Source organism: Lactuca sativa, chromosome 5, assembly GCF_002870075.4.
Source record: "Lactuca sativa cultivar Salinas chromosome 5, Lsat_Salinas_v11, whole genome shotgun sequence".
Classification (NCBI taxonomy): Eukaryota; Viridiplantae; Streptophyta; class Magnoliopsida; order Asterales; family Asteraceae; genus Lactuca; species Lactuca sativa.
In genome coordinates this window covers 299,094,572-299,105,097 of record NC_056627.2, presented here as the reverse complement: position 1 = coordinate 299,105,097, position 10,526 = coordinate 299,094,572, and the positions used below count along the sequence as shown (strand labels likewise).

Below are 10,526 nucleotides of genomic sequence, written 5' to 3'. Positions count from 1 at the left end.
CCGAAAATGTAAGAGTAAAATACACTAATGGTCCCTGTAGTTTGGATAATTTGGGCGTTTGGTCCCTAACTTATTTTTTAACTTTGATGATCCCTATTATTTATTTTTGTTGTGCGTTTGGTCTCTGTCCTACATCAAAAGACTTTTGTGCCCTTTTTAGTTTTTTTTTTTAATTTTTTTTTTCTTATTTGTGTATTTATTTTTTATATATTAAAAAAATTAATAGACCCCACATATCTGCATCTCCTCACCCTAAACTTGAAACCATATTTAAGAAATTTAAGTTGGGTCCCACTAGTCACCATCCCATTTCTCATCATTCTCAACTTATATTTCCTTTCCATCTTTAGTGATATTGGCGTCTTCATCATCCCTTATTTTTTCGGTCCTTAAACTTCAACGAACCAACCCACAAACCACTCTCTCTTCATTGAATTTTCCACCACCACAACTCAATAGAAGGGTTGTGGTGCTGATTCGCCGGAGTTGAAGGACCGAAAAAAAAGGGATAGTGAAGACGTTAATATCATTAACGATGAAAAAGAAGAGAAGTTGAGGAGGATGACAGATAGAATGGTGACTGGTGGGACCAAGCTTAAATTTCTCGAATGTGGTTTCAGGTTTAGGGTGAGGAGATACAAATATATGGGGTCTATTAGTTTTTTAAAATATATAAAAAATAAATACATAAATAAGAAAATTAATTAAAAAATGACACAATAGTCGTTTGAGATAAGACAAGGACCAAACACACAAAAAAAATAAACAGTAGGGATCATCCAAATTAAAAAAATAAGTTAGAGACCAAACACACAAATTACCCAAACTACAGGGACCATTCATGTAATTTACTCTTACTTTTTCGGTTTGTTCACATCTGGGTAACTATTTTGTACACATCTAGGTAACGAACTTTTTGGAAGTGTTCACATATGACCATTATGACCGGTTATGATCGGATGTAACCTGCTACAGCCAGTCATAATGGGAATATATGAACACTTCGAAAAAGTTTGTTATCTAGATCTGTACAAAAATTAGATAGTTACCAAATATAAACAAACTGAAAAGTTAATTATCTTATTAAGTCCATTTTCCTATAATAATAATAATAATAATAATAATAATATACCTCTACTGGAGTTTATTCATAAAGTAACTATACTTTTTTATTTTTTTTTCACAGATAACCATTAATTTCAGGTCCTTTGCAAAATCATTAAAAATTTCACGCCAAACATAACCACAATCTTGTCTGTCATTTTCTTTGGTTTTACACCAAAAAGAAATTTGAAATTTTCTACCGTCAATTTCACACTACCAAACTTATTTTTGGCGTGAAAATGATTTTTGAATATCCAAAAAAAAAATTAAAAAGAAAGTTACTATTTTTCCCAAAATATGACAAATTTCACAGTATATGAAAAACAATGCCGGTGTATAGGAAGAAAATTTCACAGTATATATAAAAAAATTAATATAATTTTTTTGTGCGAACAATATAAAAAAACATTTCGCATCAAATAATGATTACTTATCATATCCATTGCAAAATTAATAGTTGTTTGTTAAAAAAGGCAAAAAAAATGCTATTTTGTAAAATACCATCTCCAAAAGCTGCTAGTTTGTCTTTTTCTCGTATCTATATCATGTAACTTCTTGTAAAATATCTATCTTTCTTCCACACACACAATCAAAGACATTGAGGTAAGGGACACATAAACTTATCATGTAGCATCAATTATATAACATGACAAAACAACATTCATATTTTCTCCCAAAACACGTATTTGTAGATGTAAACCAATTCAAATACATTTCAAAGCATAAAGATTTCGAACAAAATTAATTAAAAAAGAAAAAAAAAAGTTGGATGTATTTCTAATCCAAGTCATGTAGCACCACCTAAAATTCTGTAACCCGAAAACAATTCTTCCTCAACAAATGATTTGAAATGATGAAACCGGCGCTCTTTACCAGACTTCAATCCAACCCGGTCATCGTGTTTCTGTATCTGAAGAAATAAACAATCCCCTCATAAGTTTGGTTTGCGGATTCCATCGGAATTGGAATTCAAGATTCCATTCCTTGGTTGAAGGTTTGTTAAAGACATACCATTGTTTTGGATAACATTCTTTTGTAAAAACGATTGGACAGTTTTCCAATAAAGATCACCACCAGCCAGCCAGGTGTCCATGTGCATGCCATTAGGGAAGTCTACAAACGTGCAACCTTTGTTCCGTGCAGCTGCTTTCGCATATAGCATCTGCATGTGAAGCGGCGGAACCATCTCATCGCGTAGTCCAGAAAGAAAAAGAATCGGTTGCTTCACCTGTGTCCAAAAGTCAAACGGTCAAACCAATCATTTCGATAATACCTTTAACATCCCATCCCAGGTGCCATGCCAGACCGGTCTGGTGCTAGACAGATAGACCGCTTTGGCATGGCACCTGGGATGTAATGTTACAGATACCGTATTCTAAGACGCGTTTTAAAGCCGTGAGGGTAGCAGATCCCATAAGAACTCCACGGTTAAGCTTGCTTAGGCGAGGGCAGTGTTACAAATACGCATGAAACATGTGAATGTGTTTTAAAGCCATGAGGGAAGCAGATCCCATCAGAACTCCACAGTTAAGTGTGCTTAGGCGAGAGCAGTGTTACAAATATGCATGAAACATGTGACTATTTTATAGTTTTACCTCGCCGACTGTATCGAGGGTATTCCAGGGAGAACGGACAACAAAGTTAAGAATTTTTGGGCCTTTTGAGATGCTTCCACCGATAAACCATTTCAAAAAGGGTAGCAAAACACCAGCCATGTCTAGAATTGATGTAAAAGTGTTCTCCAGTATTAATGCAGCAACCTGTGATATAGTGAAAGTTCATATAAAAAAAATATTTGGTTTTTTCTCAATATTAAAAATAAAAGATGAAAATGATGGAGATAAGATACCTTGTCAGGGTTATTTTTGGTAACTACAACACCAACTGCTCCACCAAGAGACCTTCCAAAGACAACTATTTGAGAAGTGTCAATGTCTGTCCTCTGGCTGAGATGATCTAGAGCAGCCTAGTTGAAATTTATGAGATTCAGTTCAAATAAATTAAATAAGAAAAAAAAAATTAATTTAACTAATTATGGGTAGAAGGAAACCTGAGCATCCCTAATGATTCCTTGTTGAGATGGATAGCCATCACTAGCACCGTATCTATTCATTGTCAACAAGATACAGATTAGAATTATGAGAGAGCAAGATCAAGACATGAGACTTTAAATCCAATAACAAAAAGACCAAAATACCCTCTGTAGGATAGCATGAAGATGTTACACTGCAACTTTTGTAGCATTATTCGCACCATCTCAAGGCGATGTGCGATATCTGTGGTTCATTGGTCAAGTCTTCCAATAACTAAAAATTTTGAATTCATCAAGATTTAGGATAATAAAAAGATAATATCAAGTTAAACAACTAAGAGATTGGTGAGACGTATTAAAGATAGTTTATCTACATGAAAAAAAAGGATACTTCCAGCATTTTCTTGGAAGAATAGAATAGTTGGGCCTGCAGATCAAATAAAAGTAAGCATTCAGTTCTGAGGTTAAGAATATGAAGGACTTAATCGCATGTGAACTTCACCCTTATCAGAAAATTGCAAACACTTTTGAACAAAAACTACAAACTGAACTAAGAGCAGAAACAAGATTTCTTTATCTTCTAAACATGTATGCATGTACGCATTGCAATGAAAGGAATCGTAGATTGTCAAAATTTGGGACTAAATAAGTTCTGATTCCAAATCAGAGTCCTTCAGTAATGAGCTTCTAAACCCTAAAACTCAGCTCTGGTAATCAAATTTCCTTCCGTAACCCCAACATAGCAATCTGCCTAGGGCAATCTATTCCAGATCCTCCTTTATTGTTCAACATCGAAATAATCTGACTAATAGAAAACGAACCCTAATTCACCAGAAAGCCGAAATTTGCGAAAACTAAGAAAGAATCAACACGCAACTAAAAAGAAAATGGAAACAAGCAAGCATTCATGGAGAGAGACCTGTGCAATCTGGCGAGAACTTGATGAACCAGGAGTGAAGGCGTAAACCATCGGAAGAAGTAAGCCATACATCTTCGTAAATCATGCGCAGTCGAGCTGGTGTGATTGGATAGGACTTGGTGAGACCAGGCAAAACCGGCACATAGACTAGTTTTTCCTGAAACACCACCAATAATGCCATTCCGGCCACCACTATTCCGCCCACTCCATACATCACCAAACTCATATACGACACCATCGCTAACTCTCACTCACACACAGCAGAAACACACTTTTCCCCAATCTGTACCCGTAGACTCCGATCTTGATCGACAGTAGTTTTGCTAGCAGTCTATATTACAAAGAGTATGCTTTTGGGACTCAAAACCGATACAGGCGAGGCTGGAAAGGGGAAAACGAAATAAGGAAAAGCTTTGCTATTTGCTCCATTCATATTCGTGATTAATTTAAAATAAATAAATAAATAAATCTAACATTTGCCTATACAATTTAAAATAAATAAATAAATAAAATAAAATAAAATAAAAATAAATAAATAAATCTAACATTTGCGTATACATATAAGAAAATTATTAATTATAAAGATTCTTATCATAATTAAATATAAATTATATTAATTATAGAAAATATTTTTTATAATTAATGTGTTTTATATTTTTAATTAATTTTTTTTACTATAAAAAATATATTTCATATTTAATTATAATAATATTTTCTATAGTTAAAACTTTTTATATGTGTCATTGGAACACATATTAAAAAATCTCATTAAAAAATGCAACTATTACATAAAAGATAAATCTTAGTTATTCACTAAAATGTTAAAATAATATTAAAAAATCTCATTAAAAAATACAACCATTCCATATAGTCGTTTCAGGTTCGCCTGTTTTTTTGTTCTCTTTCTTATTTAGGTTTTTTTTGTTAGTATTGAACTTAATGACATCATCGTCCTTCGATTTCATCAATTTCTTACCTTTTGCAATTACTCTTGGATTTTCATTTGCCAACTAACTGTTTGATCATTTACTTAAATGATTGATGTAGGTAATTTTTTTGTTTTCGCAACTGATGTTAGTTCACTTATGATTATCTTTTTTATCAAATTTTTTAAATTTTAGGTATGTGTTGCTACAATTGTAAGAGTTGGGGATTGGTTCTGTTTTAGATGGCCTAATCATGTCATTCTGATCAAATCGTTTCGTTCTTTAGATTCGTAAACCTAAACCTGCAATAAATCAAGTGATGAACAAAGTGGTTGGAGGTTCAAATTGTCGAATGTTACTATTTAACAATGGAAGTTGGGTTTGGTTTCAAGCATGTTGCTTAATTCAGGTTTATATCATTACATTGTTGTCTAACAATGTTTTTGGTTAGAAAAACTACCTAACTAGTAGAATTGAAACATTCTTTGAAAAATTCGGATCAATGTGGAAGTTGTTTCTTCAATAGAAGCTAGAAACTTCTACAACATAACTGAAAGAATTGGTGTTTCAAGAAGTTATGCCTCAAACTTTCTCTTTAATGACAGATGTATTTTATAATTATGGGATGTAGAAAGTAATGTATGCAAATGTGTTTCAAGACTGCATTAAGTGGATGAATAAGTTTTTACATTTGCTCTTTTGTTTTCTAAAATTGCTTTTAACATAGAAATACCATTCATATTAGAGAAATGGCTTTCATGAAGTTATCATATGCTTACATAGTACATGAGTTCGGCATCCCTTAGAAACCATAGTACAACAAAACTATGGTATATTACCTTTTCAGTTTTTCATTAATTTTTTTTTTTTTTTTTTTTTTTGATGTTGTTCTGGCAACATTAACATTGAAAGTAATGGTACTAGATCTGATATGTTTTACATAATTATGGAGTTTGCTTTTCATCTTTGCTATTGTAGGTAAAAAAAAACTAAAGTATGCTGCTATTATAAGTAACAAACTTAAGTAAGTTGCCATTATTTATTGGAAAATCAAACCTAACCTAAAAATTATTTTTTTTTGTTTTGAAAAACCAAAACCGTTGGATTTTCAAAATGGTTTGAATTTTTGGTTTGTTTTTTTGGTTTGGTTTCAATTTTTTGCATCTCTAAAATTCACCTTTTTGGTCCATCCTCCTGAAGCATCAAAGTGACAACAGGGTATATATCTTGATTATTCGTTGCATCTGAAATCAATATTATATTTTTAATCAAGTTTCAATTTTAGGACACATATCAAAGTGTGTTATTATTCGATAAGAACAAGGACAAGGATGTGGCATAGCATCAAGAACTCTTAAATGCTTCAAGGATAAATAACTATGTGTTTTGTATGTGACTATGACCTTTCTATATTTTTATTGCATTCCTCTAAAATATACCAACATTAATTGTGTGGTAAGCAAGTCTGTATATGATTGAAAATTAATGACTAATTGTTTACCAATTTTAAACCAAATGAGAAACAGGATGTGCTTTGTTTGCAAGCTCTAACACGTAGTTAAGAAGTTGCTACTCTTAGTTACTTGATTTTGGTTGCCAGTGTTTGATTTTGGTTTTCAAAGTGTACTTTAATCAACTTGATTTTTAATAAATAATACTTGATTTTTAATAAATAATATTCTATCGATATTTCATTAATCCAGAGAAGATATTATGGTTATTAAGATTTAGACGTGATTGTGCTTTGCAAGATGTAACCTCCAAAAAGTATTATATACTAACATTATATTAAAAAAATAGTCATTTGTCTATTTAAAGATCTATTGTGATTGTTCAATATTTTATCTTAGTTTTTATATATACATATACTAGTGTATAACCTTTAGAAACCACGAGTTATAAAATTAATTAAACTTTCATAATAAAAGATTTATAATTATTAATCAAAATTATTTGAAATGAATTGTCCATAATATTAAAAATGAGTTGTATTAGAGTGACACTTGACAAAAGAAGATTAAAACTATTCATTTATTAGAATAATGATTTAATTTTGTTGTCTATTTTTTTATATCAACTTATTTATAATGTATAAGCACATTTCTAGATTAAATGCATTTTTAAATTAATAAAATTCATATAGCTTGGAGTTGGCAGGTATGGAGGTAGTAATCACGAAGAAGCATGCATATAATGGGGCGGGGGCAACAGAAAAACAAAGATGAATACTCAATATAGGGTGCGTGACGTTTTTATCATTTTTTTTTTTTTTTTTTTTTTTTTAAACTAAAAAATAAAATTAGTGAAGAATGAAGGATGAAAGTAGGAATTCACAGGTATAATTTTTTATGGTGTCTGTATTTTTAGTAAAATAGTACATTTATTGTATTATATGTATTTAGTTTTATTACATTTCAGTTAATTGTAAATTGTATATCCATGTCATTTCTATTATTATTTGTGTTTTGGTTTATATTTTATTCAAATTTATATTTTGTTTTATAAATCATAAGTATATTAACTATATCGGATATCGGATATTCAAATAAATATATACGTTACTTTTAGACAATCAATACAAAAGTTTAAAAATACTTTAATTTTACTAATTTAACAAAAATACAAATTTAAAATTTTTGCCTGTTAAATAAATAAATAAAAATAAAAATTGTCAAATTTATAGGTTTTTTTTTATAGAACCTATAATTTTCCCAAATAAGCAATGAGTTCAAAAATCGTTTTTCCCTAGCATGGTATCATTATACGGCTATATAGACACAAAAAATGGTTTGTAGGATGTTTGATATGTGACAACGTTTTTATTTTGAGATGGTAAAGACTAAAGATCATGGATTATATGAGGCAGTGTGATAGTGGTGTGGCTTTTAATAGTGGGGAGATGGTATTGCGTGGGGTTATGGAAGCAAAATATGAGAATTATTGGAACTCGTCCATTTATACCCATGTGTATCACAATCTCATGCAAATATTGTTCATTACGGAAGTCGTGGGCCCATTTCTTTATTTGAAACAATGCATGTAATATCGTCACCTAATTTATCTGACTCTCACCTACCTATCACTCGAACTCCCGAACACAATATCATACTTTAATAAAAGACCATGTGATCAAGCCTACACCATAATAATATCTCTCTTATGACTTTCGTTGTAACGTCTTGAAAATACTGACTAAAAATTTCATTTTAAATCAATGAAAACATTCATTTATTTGTTCCAAAAAACAATCAGGGTAATAATATTCTCAAAACATCAAAGTAAAATAAAAAACAGTTAATGCAGAATAAATCTTCAAGGAATCTAGTGCGATCAAGTTGGGCCCTTCTCTTTGGACCCAAAAGTATCTAAAAACATTATAAATATAAATTGTAATCACAAAGTTAAGTAAGCTCCCCAAAATACCATATACCATACATACATTTGTCATGGGCTACCTATATGGTCTTTTTCTGAAATGTCATGGGCTACCCCCATAGTCTTACATCCAAGCGTCATGGGCTACCCCCATGGTCTTTCATATAATTTCCATGGGCTATAATCATGGCCTTCCATGCAACTATCACAAAGACAACTAGCATCTTATATAGTATAGTGAGAAGACGCACCTCAATCTGAAGACAATATAACACTCACACTCGAGCTGATGATACCCGAGTCTCATCACACTAAACATATACATAATAAAACCCTAATTAACAATTAAGGTAATAACTAACTCTCAAAGGGTCTATGTTCACCATTAAACCTCTTTTGGGCAAAAGGACATTTTGCACATTCCAAGACTAAGTCCCAACATGGTTGTCCAACAGCCAAATCGGTCAAAAAGTAAACGGTCAACCCTTAGTTGACTTACGCTCAGCGTAGCATACTAATCTACGCTCAGCGTAGAGCTACACTTAGCGTACAAAAGGCTACGCTTAACGTAGAACCCATGTTGCCTAAAAAATCTATCAAGCTCTTAATACAGAAAGCCAAAATCTCAAACTTCCATATCTAATCTAAATGAATGTCTTAATGGATAAAGTCTCAGACTTTATCCATTTACATGGCTATAATGAGCATAAACACAAACCCTAAGTCTATAAAATTAACTTTTTCTCAAAAACCCATGCATGGATAGATGAGAGTACCCAAGCTCTCATTTTTTTTATTCTATTACCTTAAAAAATATCAGAAGAAGAGATTCAAGTGGTCTGGAGTAACTCATACTCACAAGAACCAAGATTATGGGTACAAAATGGTAACATCCGGATTCTTGGAGGTATTTAATTCTAATTTGCATTTGAACCTTGGAAGTAACCACGTCGTGGTGAAGGCATCCCACGATGTGGCAATGCTGGAAGATTCGCGGATCATTTAATGATCACCACGACGTGGCATCTATTGGCCACAACATGTCAATCCTATGTTGTGATAACCCTAATTTTCGGGTATTTAAAGGAAAGTGGGGAGGCTATGGTTGCCCATATTCAGCCTCCATCACTCTCAAACCCATAAACCCTAACCTTAATCCTCATTGGTGCTCTTGTGCTCATTTTAGTGATCTTGTGGTGGTTTTGAAGGAAGAAGAAGAAGAAGAAGATTTAGTGCTTGGTTCAGCGAGTGATCCTTTCCTCATTTGGGGTGCATCTTATGGACTCCTTGTAAGTCCTCAAGTTTCAACCTTTTGTGTTCTTCTTCATAGATCTAGGTTTTGGAGCATGATTGGTCCTTTTTGGAGTGGTTTGAGTAATATTAAGAGACAAATTTTGCAACTTTATGGTTTCTCTATGTCCCTTGAATGTCATATCTTATGGATCTGGACTTTTGTAGTAGGATGGGAACCATGCATGGATTTTGGGTCATTTTGTTCCCTTTTTACCTAGTTTGAAGAAGGACATGCATGGGTCATGCGTGTCCATAAAGTTTGGAATTTTATGGACCATTAGGAGTCCTAGAAGCATTCTGGAAAAGTTGAACTAAGGACTTTCGAGATTAAGTGCTTAATGGTGGAGTTCTTGCCATTTTTAGCCTTTTAGACCTTAGACTTAAGATCTATACCTCTTGGTGGGTCTCAATGGATAAAGGTGGAAACATTATCCATTTGGACATTATAAATGATCATATATGGACTTTGGTACCTTTGGTATTGGAGGATTCGACGTAATCCATTAAGACATTTTGAACCCTACTCCCACCGCGTGACAACTAGGGAAAATGCATCCGTCTTGTCGTTTGAAGGCCACAACGTGGCCAAGGATGGCCACGACGTGGAGGGTCAACTTTAACTGTTGACTTGCATTAACTTTTGGTCAAACCCCTAGTCTTGGAAGAAAAGCTAAGGGTGTACTTTATATGGATGTATAGGTAGTTGGTAGCATCTGTGTTCACAACAATAGTAGCAGTTGTAGTTAATCATTTTTTAATAAGTGAGTCTCTTCACCATACTCGTGGGTCGAAGGAACCAATGTCGGCCCATTGTATTATGTTTGTAGTATGATAGTGATCTTTGTGACACTTACTATTATGCATGTATGTGTTTGTT

The 10,526-nt window shown here is 32.6% G+C and overlaps 1 protein-coding gene across 1 annotated transcript; it reads right to left on the bottom strand.

The window, feature by feature from the left end:
• Positions 1 to 1,702: 1,702 nt before the first annotated feature.
• LOC111892541 (alpha/beta hydrolase domain-containing protein WAV2) lies at positions 1,703 to 4,488 on the bottom strand. The gene is made up of 8 exons (XM_023888593.3): positions 4,056 to 4,488; positions 3,528 to 3,563; positions 3,302 to 3,380; positions 3,155 to 3,209; positions 2,954 to 3,070; positions 2,700 to 2,864; positions 2,116 to 2,332; positions 1,703 to 2,014 (listed from the first exon to the last, which is right to left on the bottom strand). Exons 1-8 carry the CDS (start codon positions 4,291 to 4,293, stop codon positions 1,998 to 2,000), a joined length of 924 nt encoding a protein of 307 aa, XP_023744361.1. The 5' UTR covers positions 4,294 to 4,488; the 3' UTR covers positions 1,703 to 1,997.
• Positions 4,489 to 10,526: the final 6,038 nt, after the last annotated feature.

What these genes read in the sequence shown, in the direction of transcription:
- LOC111892541 (XM_023888593.3), bottom strand. Translation starts at nt 4,293, where the DNA reads ATGGTGTCGTATATGAGTTTGGTGATGTATGGAGTGGGCGGAATAGTG. An exon ending in CTTCCAAGAAAATGCTGGAA is followed by an intron (nt 3,381 to 3,527) that starts GTATCCTTTTTT and finishes AATGAACCACAG; the next exon opens with ATATCGCACATCGCCTTGAG. An exon ending in GAATCATTAGGGATGCTCAG is followed by an intron (nt 3,071 to 3,154) that starts GTTTCCTTCTAC and finishes AATTTCAACTAG; the next exon opens with GCTGCTCTAGATCATCTCAG.